This window comes from Semicossyphus pulcher, unplaced genomic scaffold (assembly GCF_022749685.1).
Source record: "Semicossyphus pulcher isolate SPU_LCO1_2020_fin unplaced genomic scaffold, fSemPul1.0.p SCAF_1, whole genome shotgun sequence".
Classification (NCBI taxonomy): domain Eukaryota; kingdom Metazoa; phylum Chordata; class Actinopteri; order Labriformes; family Labridae; genus Semicossyphus; species Semicossyphus pulcher.
In genome coordinates, this window is record NW_027211603.1 from 23,745,234 (window position 1) to 23,762,604 (window position 17,371).

Here is a 17,371-nt window from a genome sequence, read left to right on the forward strand (position 1 = left end):
AGCTGTCGCCATCTACTGCTTAAACACTGTCAGTGCGTTGAAAAAAACCTCTTCTTATTTTTTCCTCTTCTTCTTGTTTTGTTGGCGGTTGACAAACAACTTTATGGTGCATTACCGCCACCAATTGAAATGGAGTATGGAGTACCTATTACCGCTTTTAAAAAATAAAATAAAATAAATATATATATATTCTCTCTTTGAAATTAGTTCTTTTTTATATACTGTAACATAAATATCTAACATTTATCACCAGAATTCCTGTAAAATATCATATAAATCCAATCTCATTTTAATTTCCTTCAGTCTCATTGCCTATAACCTTCCCTCAGCCTGATACTTTTGACAGCACATAATAGCATGCCCTTCTGTCTCCTCTTGTTCACAGAAATTACAAAAACCTCAGCATTACTGCAAACAATATAATCAGCTTCTTCTCCCACCTGACATATTTTATTTTTATGTAGGTGGCAAAACCAGCTGTTAACAGTAGTTAGAGGAAAGCAGTTGGGGTGACATTGCACCGTGTGGGCTGATCACATCAACCTTTGAATCTGAGACTCATACAATCCGACCTAACAAAATCTCTTTACAGTAAATTATTTATTCAGAATCTATATTTTTGTGCAGGTGTATTAATGCTTTGCATGTTTGACATGAGACAAATACTTAAAGCTTTCAGGACATGAAACGGAACACTGTCAAAAGATAAGGAAAAGAAATAAGCATACGACCAACAAATCAGCATTATCTCAATCTATGCAACACAGGGACAAAAACTAGTAGATTTAGTGTAACCTTGACACCCAGACTCATCCGCATAAGAGCACTGTTGGTGTGAGCACTCTCTAAAATAGAGCTGAAATCAATCTCCACATGGCAATTCTCTGATTTAATCATTTGTTGAAAAATTATATTAGACACACAGCTTACACACTCACAATAAATATACAAAAATACACAAGACTTGAGGCTATGCAGTGAAAAACTTCCTTCAGCACTGCTACTTCTAGAAATAATTCAATACATGATACATGCAATGTTGTCTTTTGCTGCTGTTACAGTATACTCAATCAGGAAAAACTGCAGTTGCATCATTTCAGCAGAGTATAAGCACATTTCTTCATTATGATAAAGAATGAAAGCTGACTCTGATAATAGCATTTGAATGACTTGGTGAATCCATAAAGCTTTTTCAGCTGCTGACATTTTCATTTAAATTATTTAACTGGATCATTCATAACCCTTTAGATTGCAGAAAAGCATTTTTTTTTCTCTCACTTACAATCAAACACATCAAGTGAGGGCACTTACAGAACCGTTTCTGGAACAGTTTTTTGTCTAATGTTTCAACCCATGTGAGCCGAAGTTCAGGACAGGACAGAGGGTCATTTAAGGTCATTCCTCCATATTCCGTTTTTTACCTCATTTCAGAAGCGTTAATGTCACATGACAAAAGTATTTATGCAGTTAAAAGTTATTCTGAATTAACATTTTATGTAATACTATATTTTGGGTTTCTGTATGTATGTTTCTATGTATCCTCTGTGTCCCCATTCCATTACATAACACATTACATTTTTATCATTTATATTAAATTATCAGTATTCAATACATGTTTTTGTTTACTTTTTATTTCATTTCTAAAAAACTATACAAATGACCTGTATGTTTATATTTTAGCCCCAGCCCTCCCTCTGTGTGTTCTCCAGAATCTCTTCATAGAGCCAGCTCTGTGTGAACTCCTGACTCTTGTCCATCAGCTGGAACAGTTGAAGATACTCCTCTGGATATACGTGGCCGGTTAGTATGTCCTCCGGCATGCCTATTTCTGATAACAGCTTACTCCCACTATCTGGAGACCAGAGACTAGAAAAAAAAACACAGAAGAGGGAGATTGAGCAAGAGGAAAATAAGGTTTGAGTACATGTTGACTGGAATGACATATATTACTATTACAGTACTGATGCACTTGGTGTGAATGTTAGCCTTCCACTAAGAGCAGTTCTTCGATGCAACATTGCTTACTTGAGTCTGTCAATGAGCTTGACTTTCCTCTTCGCCAGACACTGTTTGATCATCATCAGCAGAGTTGAAGCATTAGAGGGAGTGAGGCCTGCAGAGAACAGATCCGCCCGTGGACGCAGGCGCACCAGGCAAAGGTGGTCATTGGGAAGCTGAGCGAAGAAAGATAAGGTCAGGTTAAAAGGAAAATACCAATCCACTTTACATTGCTGTCATTGAGTATGCTCTTTTCCTCACCATGCCTTTAGAGCTAGGTATACTCTGTTTTGAAGACATCACAAATGACTCCCAGGGCTCCTGCACAGGCAGAGAGGAGGAGGTTGACAAAAAGAAGTCTATTTCTATCATATTTATCATCATTATGTTGATATTCTTGACATTGGCTTCATTAAAAAAAAACATCACTGGTTTAAGTTTATTTTTAACTTCAACAACCAAAATGTTCTTTGACACCCTCCCTCATTCTGTACCTTGTGCAGTAGTTCAATATCACAGGCCATCTGCCAGAGGACACTGAAGGCTCTGTAGTGCATCATTTCGCCTGGACGTGAAACCAGTTTCTGGCGGAGAAATAATCAGATTATGGATTCATTGAAATGACCTCCTACAGCATCAACTAGTGACTATATTGTCAGCATGTAAAAGGCAATTTTCAGGACACATCTCTATATCAGTTAAAACTAAGTCTTGTTGTATTACCAGGTATTCCTTCTCGCTTATGAAAAGGTTGAGCTCTACTCGTCCGTATCTGTAGACTGACAACCGTTCAAACAAAGCGTAAACCATCTTCAGGAGGAAGCCACGCTCATTACGCTGTGGCAGGATGCCCACCACCTTAACTGGGACGTCTGAGGAGACACAACCATCAACAAACTTTAGAGAACAGTGTGAAACTCTGTACATTGTATAGTGGTAGATATGAAATGTATCATAACAGTTTTAAGTTGGCTGCTTTGTCTGTTAGTGTGAGCAGTTTTTCTCACCATCAGTCCAGCTGGTTTCTGATATTCCCAGGTCAGTGAACAGTTTGTTGGTGAACATGGCCGGGGGTTTAACAGGTCCACTGCCAATGGGGTCTAGTTTAAAGTAGTCACAGTGAACCACTTCCAGCTGACCATCGAGACGACCTTCCAGCTCCTAAAACATGAAAAAATAAAACCATCCGTAAGGGGGGGAAAAGATTAACTGAAGAGCATTTGATAATTAAAATGAGTAAGGTTAGGACTAAGAATAAGTTCATATCCACATAAGGATGCAAAAAGGGTTGATTGGTGCTTGGAGATGATTTTGTTACCTGTAGATCTTTTAAGAAGGACTTATCCCCTTCAAGAGCCACAACTCTCTGAGCTCCAGCATTCATCAGTGACTTAGTCAAGACCCCAGGACCTGAAAAAGACACAAACATACAAAGTCGATCATATGACTAGAATAATACATGGTGTCTAATCACATTAAAGTTACATACCAAATGAACATGCAGAACAAAAATTCATATATCAATGAGGTGGACTCTGATTTTCTCTGACTTAAAACTTTTTACAAATAAGTACCTGGGTTACAGTCAAATATGACAGTTTTAGGATCATCAGGTTCAAGATGCTCTGCCACCAGTTGAGCCAGGTCAGGGTCCACGATGAAGCGTCTGATTGTTTTGCAGGTCTGAGCACGGCGTACATTCTCCTCCACCTCCCCAAGGTCGAGGAAGTCATACCTGCACAGAGGACGGCATTGGCCCTGGGGAAAGACATAAATGTAATAGAGAGTGAAAAGAGTCTACAACATACATGAACAACTCACAAAACAAGTTTTAATCTATGTGTGCACCTCCTCCACACAAAAACTAGTTCAAGTCGCATTTATATTACAAAAATGTGTAAAAATTCAAACTTTAATGGCCCCTTAACTGGCAGCTGGAGAAAATAACAGATTACAGCAAACTAAAATAAAGCATGAATAAGGATGTAACAAAGACATTTCAACTAGTGTAAAGGGAAAAAAAAGTATAATAAGTCAGGGTATCAGACCACATTGATGAAAACAAAGCTGATAATAGGACAGATCTTTTATCTCTCAAGAAGCCTGTAAGCCCTTGCAGATCCCATAGGAGGTGCTGAAGGGCTGAGGGGAAGCATGTTTTGGCCATTTGATTTCCCCTTATTGTCCATAATCTTACACCCACTTAATAAGTGCAGAAGCACAGACATTCAATAATCTGTAGCAAAAAGTTGATGTTTATTAAATCTTTGCCTAACTGCAGTTAAATCAAGCAAAGCCAAAGACAAGCGCCTACCTGTATAGCCACAGCAGACAGGTTCCTGTGAGTGAGAGCTGAGGAGGGGGATGTCTTCTCTGCACGAGGCAGTTGGGAGCTTGGACCAAGTGTGGGCCTACCAGGACCTGAAGAAAGAGAGTCCAGGCTGTAGGCCCGTCTGTGAAGTACAGAAGCCCCAGGGACACAGCGGCCATTGGGACCCGCAGGCGCCAACACTGCCTTGTGCAAACAGGATCTAGTTCTGATGGTCCGGCAGCAACCAGAGTGCATCAGCAGCTCAACTACTTTACAAATCTGATAGGACATGGTGGACCAGTCGACCTGAAATTACAGAGGAAGAAGGGAGGAGGGAGGAGGGGGAAGGGATGGGGGGACCTCTTCGAGAGGTCACTACCTACAGAGAAAAAAAGATGAAAAGGGACAAGGGATGATACGAAAAACGAGAGGTTTAGTATACATTAAATACATATAAACACGAGCTATTACTAAGTGACACTTGGGTAACTTGCTAGAGTCCAACTCTCGGATTAAAAACAGTTCATGTAGCACACTTGCTGGTTAACTGTCGTATTTCAAAGGTCAATATATTGGACATAATCAAGGACCAGCTTTAAGTGTCCCATGTTATTAAGTTAGTAGTAATCTCTTTAGCATGTACCAAAGGTACCAACGTACAATATGTTCTCCTTGCACGTGGAGAGAAACTTTGACGTCTTAACCCTGTTGGCCTCACTAGAGAGGTATTTATCGTCCTTGACCATGTACGTTGGTTTCACCAGCTGACAAAAAGGCAACAAGAACATTACATCCAATCTGTGACGTGAGTACGTTGAACAGTTCGATTAAATACAGAATATCAAATGTGTTAGCCGTCTGGCTAGCCGTATGCTAACGTCACTTACAACTAAAATGCATTTAACATTTTTTCTCCGGGAGAAACACAGACATACCTTATTGCAGAATATCCTATATATCCAAATGTAATGGCATCAGGGCTTTAAACGTGGCTCTCGTCCATCCGCTTGGTTGTAAAACTCCATGACATTGAGCCCTCGGTGTCCCGACCACCCGGAGGTTGTTTTCGCAACTCTCGTGGTGTTACAGGCAGGCGCATCTGAATGTCGTCATTGACACGCGATTAGTACGAGGACCAATCAGAAATTCGAGGAAGTTGTCATGCTAATATACGAGCGCTATAAAAATGCAAGGAATTTGATAAAGTAAAACACCTTTATTAATAAGTATGTATGTAACTCGCTAAAAAACCCACATTATAAGGCACTCGTTTTAATTGTTAAGGTTTAAAATAACGCCGCATTTGTAAATATCTGTTAGCATATTAGCATATGTTGCTACGGAAGTAGACAACGAAGCACTGTCAAAACTGCACGCAGTCCTGGCTTATCCCTCTCAGTCTGTCAGAGAGGTGAAGGTGTGGCTGTAAGCTCATCCAGTCTGTTTGCTATCACTATGGCTCGTGTTGAAACTTCCTCCAACAGGCCATACCACCTAGTAATCTTTGGAGCCTCTGGGTTCACGGGACAGTTTGTGGTGGAGGAGGTGGCCCGGACTGTGTCCGAGGGTCCGAAAGGGAACCTGAAATGGGCCGTGGCAGGCAGGAGCAAGCAGAAGCTGGAAAAAGTTCTGGAGCAGGCCGCCGGAGTCCTCAGTATGTATCTGAGCAATCGCATTAGTTTTGCGTGTTTAAGCAGAATGTTTCTGGAACAGTTATAGCTTCCTAGTTCATTTTCTCAACTGAGGTAATGTCATGAGCAAAAATATTGTAGTTGGTGAGCTGTGCTTTTAACCTTATTTACCAAGAATGCATTATCTCATGCATAGGGAAACTGCTTAAAACTGGTTCAGTATGACAAGTCTTCTCAAGTATGACTTTGACCCTTAACTCTGAATGAGCTCCAAAGAAAAGGACAGGTCGCAACAAAGAAATAACTATTTAAATTAAGGTCCTTTTATTAGTATTGTTATTCATAATCACTAAGTAGTCCTTTCAAGTATGAAAGGACTGATAACTAAAACTATATGTATATACTTGGATGTTTATTACTATTGTTAACCAACCGGCAATACAATTATTAAATTAACTTAAATTCATTGTATTTAAATAGATACAGTAGGTGCAGTAGCAGGTGCAGTAGCAAGTCTCTCTTTGCCTTGCTGAAGCCTTAACTGAAACTGTAGGAAGCAAACGGCCGACATTTCTATTTTTAATGACTATACTTTACATCTATATAACATACCACCAAACAAACCATCAAATCAAATTCCTTGTATGTGTAATGATTAAAAATCAATGGATATTTCTAGCGTATATGCTGATCATTAGCCTGGTGTAAACTGCAATTATTGTATTCATGGTTCCTTCAAAAACAGAAATAAGTGTTGGAAGTACTGCCTTTTTCAACTATAAATGTATTTTGGGGCAGAAAATGGCCAAAACTGTCCTTGCAAATGACCAAGAGTCAGTGGTGACTGCTTTACCTGTCAAAGATGTTCAAATTTCAGTCCCAAAAAATAAAGAAACACAGAAAGATTATTATTATTGTTTTTAAATAATTAGAAGTTTTATCTAACAAACTTTCTGCATTTTGCTAAATGTTTATTTAATCATTTCAACTTGAAATTCACCTGAATGCAGTTAATATGGATTGGTGACAGATCCTTACTGAATATATTTGCAATGCCAGAAATTATCCAGGTTGATTTGTATCCATGCAACACTTCAAACATGGAAAAACCAGCCCATCAGTTGATCAAAGCCAGGGAGCTATTCTGCTGTCATGAGAGTAATGGGAGTTTCCACAGGATTAGAAAGTTATTCTTTGGTCCCCTCCACTCTGGCTTTACCATCAGGGAGTGAACAACAGCTGACGGAACATACCTGCCCACTGTGCAGCCCCCATCCATGACAGCTGGAAGTTAGTCATCCAGTGTCATGCAGTTATCAAACAGGAGTCTGTCTTTTCTACCCCACAAACATACATTATTTTTTCTTGTAGCTTATTGGATTTTTTGTAGTGTAATTTTTTTGCCACCTTTATTTATAGTGTACCTTTTTACACAAGTATACAAGGGAAACATGAATATTTTAAGTGTGTGAATGTTAAAGACTCCTGTCAAAGAGGAATATTGGAAAAATGTGAAAATTTGGATCAGAAATATCCCATAACACCTACCCTGTGCGTGCGTGTGTGTGTGTCTGTGCAGGTAAGCCAGAGCTGAGGACAGAGGTGGACATCATCGTGGCAGATGTAGGAGAACCAGACTCCCTGGCAGCCATGTGCAAACAGGCTGTGATTGTTCTCAACTGTGTGGGGCCTGTAAGTCGACTATTTAACAGGAATATGTGTGCTTTCTTTTTTTATTTTAGTCTTCTAAAATAAACATTAACAACATTAACACAGAGCAACAGTCACATGACACAAAATAGTTTTTCCCACATCATCTCACAACATTGGCATGTTTGCTTCTTCCTCTTGCAATAGTGTAGCTTATCTTTCTGTCCCTTTCTCCCTCTGTCTTTCTCTTCTCACACACAGAGCTGTCTTTATGTACGCAGTGAACACTACTGACTTATTGCACACAATAACTCTTATTGTGTTGAAGTCCAAATGGAAAGTAGGTTTCCACCACTGCTGTGCATCTGGCTTCTGGCATCAGGTTCTTGTTTCAAGCCAAATTCTTCCTCAGCAGAAACCAGTACATTTTAACACAGCCACACATCACCAGCTTGCTTAAAACTGAGGCAGGCAGCTGAAGCCAAAAGTAGATGGACCAATAGAAGCATAAACGCAATAAAGCTGATCTAACCAGGGTTAGAAAGAGTAGATAGTATTCTGTTAACCAAATGCCATACGTAGTCTTTTAAGGAATTGTTATAGAGGAAAAATGTATAAACAAATAAAGATTACCTTTTAAAGGCTACAGATGGACAGCCAACTCATAAGAATCATATGACGTTATGTTAAAATGTCAAACACATGACATCATAATGAACAAGTTTAACAGGATTTGCTCAGAGAGTTGGATTCTGCAAACAATTGTTTGTTTACTCTCTCCTAACCAACATGGACACAAGTCGAAACATTGCATGTATTAATTTGTGTTTGCTGGTTCTCTGTGTGTACAGTACAGGTTCTACGGTGAGCCGGTGGTCAAAGCCTGCGTGGAGAATGGAGCCCACCATATTGACATCTGCGGAGAGCCTCAGGTATGTCCACAGCGCTGCATTTATTCACTACAGTGTGTGCATACTGCAGGTCACTCCATCATGTCCACCATAAGAGTAGTAGTTGATTTTTTGATTTTTTCTCTTTCCTTTGAAAAAGCTAAAAACTATAAATATACATAAACATTATAGAACAATTATTCATTGTTTTACAGGAACCCTAAAAAATGGTTATGTATGCGTTGCTATTTATGCTCTATTGTGTTTCTTTCTGGCTGTGTGCAGTTTCTGGAGGGCATGCAGTTGAACTACAACAGCCAGGCAGCTGACAAAGGTGTGTACATCATTGGCAGCTGTGGATTCGACTCCATACCTGCAGACATGGGAGTCATCTACACCAGGGACCAGTTCAAGGGTACGCACATGTAACCACACTTCATAATCAAACATGAGCATTAAAAACCAAACTGCCTCTGACGCTGACGTGAAGTTAAACATTCACTTTCTATCTGTCCGTGTTTATGATGTATTCATTTTCATATCAGCCTTTGTGCGTTTGCGTTAATCCACAGGTACTCTGACTGCAGTGGAGAGCTTTCTAACCGTCAGCTCAGGACCTGATGTATGTAACTACATTACCCACAAGCCCATGTAGTACATCTGCTTGTTCTTGATCCTTTTATCATCCAACTTTATTCTCATTTTTCACATTTCTTGACACACTTTTTATTTTTATTACACGTTTTCCCCCTTATCTCAAATGTGTCTTGTTTTTCTTTTCTTCTTGTTTACATTCTCCTTCTTCATTCAGCCCATTCTCTCCATCACTTCCTCCGTATTTACTCCCTTTGTATGTGTATGTGTGTGTCTCTGTAATCGTCCATCAGGGTGGATGTATCCATGACGGCACGTGGCAGTCCGCCATCTACGGGTTTGCCGATGGCCACAAGCTCCAGAGTCTCAGGAGGAAGTTCAATCACAAACCTCTCCCTACTCTCGGCTCCAAGCTTAAACGCAGGTACACAGAGAAGTTATGCCTTTTAGCTTCACTCAAGATATCGCACCTGTAACACTTACACAACCAGTTTGTTCAACTCTTTGTTCAACCTTGATATGCAGGCTAATCACACATTTGTATAAAACACCTGGAGACAGTAATTCATTCCTGGTGACCATTTTTATCTTACACACACTGAGCATTGTACAGGTGAGTGGGTGTATGCAGCCAAAGAAGTAATTGTTACCATAAAATGGCAAAAGAATGTCTTGTAAAAAGATGTTTTGATGGCAAATCCAAAGAAAAACAAAACTGTGGCTCCAGCTCTGACAAAGTTTGTCTTTCGTTTCTGAAGCTATTCGGAATATATATATCATATATATCAATCCCATGTTCTAATGTTCTAAATGCAACAGTATCACATGGTTGTCACTAAGTATTATATAGTTTATGAATATTTGCGGGTAGGTTGCAAGAATATGTTTTATTAGGATGTATTAAATTGTGTCCATAAATATTCCTACATACACACAGAGCACGACATTTGATTGTTGAAAAACAAACTTGTCAGCGCCCTCTGGTGGACAAAGAAAGTAGGGTTTCTAAATGACCAACATATCTTTGGTATTGTGGCTAGTGCCACAATATATGTGTGATGATATAGTAACAGTCAATGAGAATTGTAATTTGATTGTCTGTTGATTTTCTCAGCATGTATTTTTGTATGTGTGTGTGTGTGTGTTCATTTGTAGGGGAAACTTGTTCTTCAGTAATGAGATCCAGCAGTACACGGTGCCCTTCATGGGCTCTGATCCCTCCGTGGTGAAGAGAAGTCAGCGCTTCCTGGTGGAGGAACATCAAGCCACACCGGTCAGTCAGTGTTTTACTTTTCTATGTTTTCTTTTTCTTTTTGTTTATCTTGTGTTTTTGTTTGTGTCATTTTATCTCTAAATATTCACTTGTAAGATTAGTTTTCTTGTAGGTTAGTTTTCTTTTCTAAGTAGGGACGCACCGATGCGTCGGCTGAACATCGGAATCGGCTAATATCAGCTGTGTTGACAGACATGCACCGATGTTTTTATTATTTAACTGCTTTAATTGTGCAGTAATTTTAATTGTTACATAAAAGTATTTATGTTTTCAGAAAGGTTTTTGTTAGGCTATGTAAGCACTGAAAAATGTTTGTACTATGACCAGGTGATTCTAAAACAGACTAAAGAGGCTTTTCAGGCTGTTCTTTGAAAAAAGATTTTTATGTGTAAGAAGTTTAAATAAAAAGATGTATTGGGAATTTGAAATGATTTTTTTTTAATTAAGGTTAATTTTGGCCCCTTAAACAGATGAGGGCATTCATAATTACAAAAATTACAGTTATTGAAGAACACATCGGTATCGGCCCTGATTTTCTCAATCAGTGCATCCCAAGTAGAAAGCATCATGGAGACCAAAGTGTGTCTAATGTCTGAGAATCACATGTGATCAATATTGATTTTTTGGAAAAGCTATTTCTAATTATTTTAAAGTTCCAAGTGCCAACAATTAATACATCATCTTTTTAAATCACATGGCTCTTAATGGTCTAAATTTCAGTCAATAAAATCATCCCAACCAATGCCACTGTCTGCCAAAATTCTGAGTGCAGGAACATTGTTAATTTGGCACCAACATAAACTCAGCATGTTCTGATATTACTGACCTGGTTCTGTTTAAAGAGAAATAAATGATCTGTGTCTGTTAACTTCAGGTTCAGTATGGAGCGTATGCAGGAATTGGAGGCATTGGGAACATTTTCAAGCTGATGTTTGCTGGCATGATGTTCTGGTTCTTAGTCAAGTTCAGTTTTGGACGCAACCTGCTCATTAAGGTAAACAAAAACAATATAATAACAATACACATCGTACAATACACAAGTCACAGATTAATATAACTTAATATTCTACTTTTAGTCAGATTGCCGTCAGATTGTGTGCTGAGAAGTGTTTTTTACTGATGTCTGTGTTGTTTATGCCCAACTTCTCAGCACCCAGAGTTCTTCTCCTTTGGACTCTTCTCCACGGCTGGACCGAGCAGGAAGCAGGTAAAGAGCTGACAGAACAGAAGATATGAGCTTTATGCTCTTGGTTCTTTGATATGCAAACAACACCATTTAGATCAGGGAGTAAAATGTGCTCAGAAGAAGCAGCTCTGTTTTCTGATATGTGCGTGTCCATGTGTGTTTCAGATGGAGGCCTCATCATTCCAGTTTGCCCTCTATGGAGAGGGCTACAAAGAGGGAGAGGACCCCTCCCAGGGGAAACCTAACAGCAGGATCCGCACACTGGTTCAGGGACCAGGTAACTGGATATTAAAAACCCTTCATATAGCAAATAGAGAAAATAATATATTAGTTTTTTCCTTACAAAACAGTAGGGCTTGTTTTATCTGATATAATTTATGTGCCTTTGGCGAATATGGTTTTCTGAAACCCTCCATGAATGCGGGAGCAAAACATGAAAAGAGAGCTGTAGAGTAAGGTCAACATTAACCATGCTAGCTGTGTTAAATGGTTGCTTCTTTCTCTTCAGTCAAGGTTGGGTAATGTAGCAAAAATAGCCCAGTTCCACAGTCTGACCTGTTCAGCACACGTGTCTCATGGTTATTTATTTGTGTCTCTGTTATTATTTAGAGTGTGGATACGTGGCCACGCCCATTGCCATGGTGCAGGCTGCTCTAACCATCCTCAATGAAGCCACGGCTTTGCCCAAGACGTGAGTAATCAAACCCCAAATCTACTGACTGATCAAGGAAGTGACTTTAAACACAAATACAGGAACTTTTTAGTGTGATTGATATTTAATTGTGAACAAGTTGGCAGTTAAGTGTGTTTGTTTTAATAAAAAGAGAGAAAGAAGACAACATAATACTGTGTAAGAAGGAAGAAAGAACCTACCAGGAAACATTTTTGATAATCATGGATTCACTAGACTTGTGGTTTAATATACATAAAATCCACTATTGTCATTTGATAACAATCCTAATGAATGTATTTATTAAGTACATTCTTGTTTTTCATTTCCAGGGGAGGAGTGTACACTCCAGGAGCTGCTTTTGCAAAAACCACACTGATCGACCGTCTCAACAAACATGGCATCCAGTTCTCTGTCATCTAAAGTTTGTCCCCCTCCCTGACGCATTACTCAGTTTTCCTCAGCACTTACTAACACGCAGAATAACAACTGGCAAGTTTCTAAATGAAGAAGAGAGCTAATTCATCTCCAGAGTCTTCACTACAGTTGGAGTGCACTTTCATATTAAGTTCTAGCAGTTTTTTAGGGTTATTTTCGCATTCATCTTTTTCATTTGTTGAGAAACTTGCCCGTCTCCCTTTGGCTTATTTGCGGTGTTAACTCTCTGCTTGTAGGACAAAAAGCACAAGCAGCCAAGTGAAATAACAGTCGAGTGTAGATGGCTTTAACATGGCCCTCTACTAACATAATTCTCATTAATAAAGCAGAATTTTGGCCAGGGTTTGGTCACTTCTTTCAACATGGGCATTAAATATGCATTAAAATTATTCTGTAATTCATCTTTGTGACTTATTTGCTAGGAAATAAAGGAAATAAATAAAGGTTAATAAAGCAGGTGATAAAAAGAAAACAATCAGATGAGACTTTTCTTATAAGAGCGATATGAACGTGAAATATTGTGGACAGAATTTAAATTCTGATCTACCCGTGTGGACATGACTTTGCATCATCTTTGCATATCGTCTGGACAAAAATAGACTCCTCATTAGCTGCCACCCCTTCATGATGCAAGCTGTTTGGTATTTAGCTACACAGGATTAGATAGTTGTACCTAAAGCACACGTATTCTTGATTAACTGTGTTATTAAATAGCAATGGTATTAAAGGCCAATAGCTTCATAGTATTAAATGTTATGATTCTGGACCATATTTTATGTGTCAGGATTGAGGATTGGTGAAGTAAGTTGAAGTAAGTGTGACATTGCAAACTTAGAAACAGTCCAAAGAAAGAGGAACAAACAGACCTTCAGTAAGTGTTTAAGAAAAGTAAACCATCTTTAAAGTGTTGTCCTTGTGACAAACAGTAGCTTTATATGCATTTGGACATTAATCACGAGGCTCTAACATGGTAGCTGTACATGTGTTCTGGTAGAAACTTGCTGTGTGTGTGTGTGTGTGTCCATGTTAGCCTGTCTTGACCTGTTAGTCATTGATCCTGAATACTTTGTTAATAGTCAGACTATCATTTAAATGTTTTCTTTTTGTAGCTGAATATTTCAACAACTCTTCAAACGTTCTTTCAGCCGTGGCAGAAAGTGCATAATGGTGATTTTGCACGGCATGAGTCACTGCATGAAACTGTATGCTCCTCTCTGCCATTCTGTTAAAAAGTGTTTTTTTTTCCTTTTAATTCTGAAGATATTGTCTCTCCTTTGGACTGGAATAGTTTCCTATATAAGTTGTTGATCTCAGTCTGGACTTGTTTGAGCATCATGTGCACGTGACCAGCCACATGTGGGGTTTTGTTTTGCCGTGCTTTGCTTTGTATGGACCTAATAAATGAAGCCATCTCTGCTAATAGAGACAATTCTTGTGTCTATCTCACACAGCTTTATAAAACAGTGTAATGTGCATTTGTCAAGTGGATGGTATCAAAATCAATGTTTTGCATTTACAAAGACATATACAAATAAAGTAGTTACTTACATCCATCATATACTTTAGAGCAAGTGTGTGCTATGTAAACCACAGTTAATAAAAACTTAGAGTCATTTCATGTGTCAGTGATGGGTAAAAAAAAAATGTTTTTAGCTTCATGTTTTATCATAAATGTAGTTTCCCTCTGTGGGAAAAAGTTGAGACATTTTTTACAGCGGGACAATATAAAATCTAGTGAGGAGACTTTCAGTGTTCTTCACCATGATATTCTAAGGTAAAGTTACAATGTCGTTGGCAACCACAACTTTCTGGTTGAACTCTGACCTTTGGTGCATACCATGCTCCCATCTCTTCTTTCATGTCTTTGCTCTTCTGACAACTCTCTAATCAAAATGCCCTTAATAGGGGCACTGGTTTAGCTCAGTTGGGAGAGCAGGCACCCCGTGTACAGAGGCCACAGTCCTCGACACACTGATCACAGGTACGATTCTCAGTCTGTCAATCATTTGATGCATGTCATCCCCCACTCTCTGCTCCCCACATTTCCTGCCTCTCTTCAGCTGTCCTGTATATAAAGGCGAAAGCCCCCAAAAATGCCCTAAATATCTGGAACCACAAAGTCTGAAATAAAAATGAATGTAGTAATAATTGCAATACACTGTAAATATAAAACACTGAGGTAAAAGTGCTGTTTGAAATGATTTAATCAAAGTATAGTCTTCACTGATTGCTCACTTTTATTTTGAAAATATGAAATTAAAATATGATTAAATAAATGGGGTTAGTTATAAAATGACTAACGAGTCATGAGTGGCTGCAGAGTTCAAGTATTATTTTTAAGTGTGTCACGCCTCTTGCATTTTTTTCCGTTTACACAAAACGTTCCACCTAAACAGTCCTTAGTCAAATCAGGGTATTTGCATGTTTAAGCATTTGTTTTGCTTTAAGTTCAGATTGTGTCACGTGTTCAGTAAGACAGAAAGGCACAAGCTGTGCTTCCATATAAAATGAGACAATTCAAGATTTTTCACTGCAAAGATGAGAAGCTATTCCAGCTGCTTACATCTGTGATCATTGTGGATATTCTGCACCAACCTGAGGACGCCAAGAGAAAATGAACACCACGCAGGTGAATGGCTCTGTCAACACATGTTGGGGTCCACTGTCGGATGACCGAGACATCAGACAGTCCATTAACACCATCTTCATGCTCAGTAACTTTGTGGTAGGCCTTCCAGCAAATGCATGGGTGGTTTGGCTCATTTGTCATGGCACCAGAGAGATGCCGGTTTCAGAAATGTACATCCTAAGCCTGGCTGGTGTTGAGATACTTTACTGTTTGTTACTTCCAGCTCAGCTGTACTGTTTGTACAGCTTTGAACATATGACAGCCAGCTCAGGCGTGCCCATCACGTTGTGGGTACAATGGAATGTCTTGTGGGTCGGCCGGCTCACGTTCCAGGTCTTTACCTGTGTGGACCGATACCTTGCAGTGGTTCACCCATTGATCTTCCTCAGGTGAATGTTTTAACTTATGTTCCTCAGTTGTACCTGGGACAATAATTCATATTTCCTGATCCACACTGTGCTATGTTTCCTTTCGCAGGTTAAAGCCCCTGAGGTACCGCATGGCGAAGTGCGCTCTGGCCTGGTGCTCCTTCATTGTGATCGGTTGGTTTGCCACAGCAGTAAACGCATTTGGAATTACCTGTTTTTATTGCATTATGTGCCTGCTTTTGTTCTGTACGCTGTCAGTGCTGTTTTCTCTGAAGCGGCCCGGGCCAGGAGACAGCGAGCAGAGGAGGAGAGTTGACGAGATGAAGAGAAAGGCCTTCAACATTATTTTGGTTCATCTGGCTTGTTTTTCGGTGAACTATCTACCAGCATTCATATATCAATTATTGATTACAGGAATTAAGATTTCAGAGATTGTGAGAGATCTCATTTCATGTCTGGCAGTGGTCTGTGGGCAAGTCCCGCTCTTACTTTACCTGCACAGGGTTGGGAAGCTGAGCTGTGCTAAGAGAGCACGATCTGAGGGCTGAAATAACTTTTAGACTTATAGTGGATGTACAGTTAAGCTTGAAATCCCCTGACTGCATAATGCTACAAGAAGTACTTTGCTAGGATTCAACGCCCCAAAGAAGAGTTACCTCTTTGGGGCTAAAAGCAGTAAACACAGTCCGCAGTCCATGGAACTGGAAATGTTTCTTAGCGGCCGTTATGCACGCGCATGCTAACCCAAAACAAACACATACACAGGTGTCCCCTGTGATAATTTGCCTTCCAAATGGTTAGCCAAATTAGTCATCATTTGTCAGTGTATGGTCAGAGTTATAGCATGTAAAAGACATTATTCAAAATAAACACCCCTATGTGTAATTTGTGTATGTAACAGAATATTAATCTGTAGTCAGCTCACAGTGTACATTTAAAGGGGACATATTTTAGCTCTGCAATCATTTTTTTATTATTCTAATGTGTTTTGAATCATGTTGGTGAAGTTTGTTTCGTTTTTAAAATTGTATACAAAAGTTTGATTTTGATGTACTGTTACACAAATATATGTAATCTTATCTATCTCCATTCTAGACAGTGATTATATCTGTGATATTCTCTATTTTGTCTCCACAAACGGCACCTTTTAAGTGACTGAGCAATATAAGTAATATTAAGTCATATAAGTTGATTTTAGTAAGAAACTGGCTCACAGTGCGTTTTCTTCAATAAATGTGACCCAAAATATCTGACCTTGGTTTCAACGGTGACAGCTGCTTTAACCTTTGACTTTAAATCTTTAAAAAGGAGCTGTTTTAATAACGTAAGATTTTAGGTATTAGTTGGTAACTTAAATAACCTTCAAAATGACAGGAAGTAGAATCTAAATAAAGGTCAAGATATATTAACAAAAAGCAAATATTTATTCTTAAAAAACACTACTTTCTCCTGTAAATAATGTACAGTAAACTGTTCACAGTTAAAAAAAACACTCCACTGTCAACCTGTAAGATATCTTTGACAAATACAGTGTACTATCATATCTGTTTGAGCAGCCTTCCCTTTTACAACATCTGCAGTTCATAGGTCGTCTTATGCACCAGCCTGTGGAAGGCGACCATATCTTCATAGTGGTACTTATTTGCTATAGCTGTGATGGACTCATTACACCTGATTTTCTTCAACAAGTGCAGCACTTCCAGCACAGCAGACCTACAGAGGACAGAAACACA

At 39.1% G+C, this 17,371-nt stretch overlaps 2 protein-coding genes across 2 annotated transcripts; one reads left to right on the forward strand and one right to left on the reverse strand.

The window, feature by feature from the left end:
• Positions 1-610: 610 nt before the first annotated feature.
• tfb2m (transcription factor B2, mitochondrial) lies at positions 611-5,383 on the reverse strand. Its single transcript, XM_069659603.1, has 10 exons — positions 5,245-5,383; positions 4,313-4,688; positions 3,573-3,756; positions 3,317-3,408; positions 3,006-3,159; positions 2,722-2,870; positions 2,493-2,582; positions 2,260-2,319; positions 2,026-2,174; positions 611-1,866 (listed from the first exon to the last, which is right to left on the reverse strand). Exons 2-10 carry the CDS (start codon positions 4,598-4,600, stop codon positions 1,677-1,679), a joined length of 1,356 nt encoding a protein of 451 aa, XP_069515704.1. The 5' UTR covers positions 4,601-4,688; positions 5,245-5,383; the 3' UTR covers positions 611-1,676.
• A 295-nt stretch (positions 5,384-5,678) lies between these two features.
• LOC138593326 (saccharopine dehydrogenase-like oxidoreductase) lies at positions 5,679-14,061 on the forward strand. Its single transcript, XM_069664300.1, has 12 exons — positions 5,679-5,963; positions 7,520-7,632; positions 8,442-8,522; positions 8,766-8,895; positions 9,053-9,102; positions 9,368-9,498; positions 10,230-10,347; positions 11,222-11,341; positions 11,498-11,554; positions 11,699-11,810; positions 12,143-12,224; positions 12,536-14,061. The coding sequence occupies exons 1-12, from the start codon at positions 5,765-5,767 to the stop codon at positions 12,624-12,626; spliced, it is 1,284 nt and encodes a 427-aa protein (XP_069520401.1). The 5' UTR covers positions 5,679-5,764; the 3' UTR covers positions 12,627-14,061.
• Positions 14,062-17,371: the final 3,310 nt, after the last annotated feature.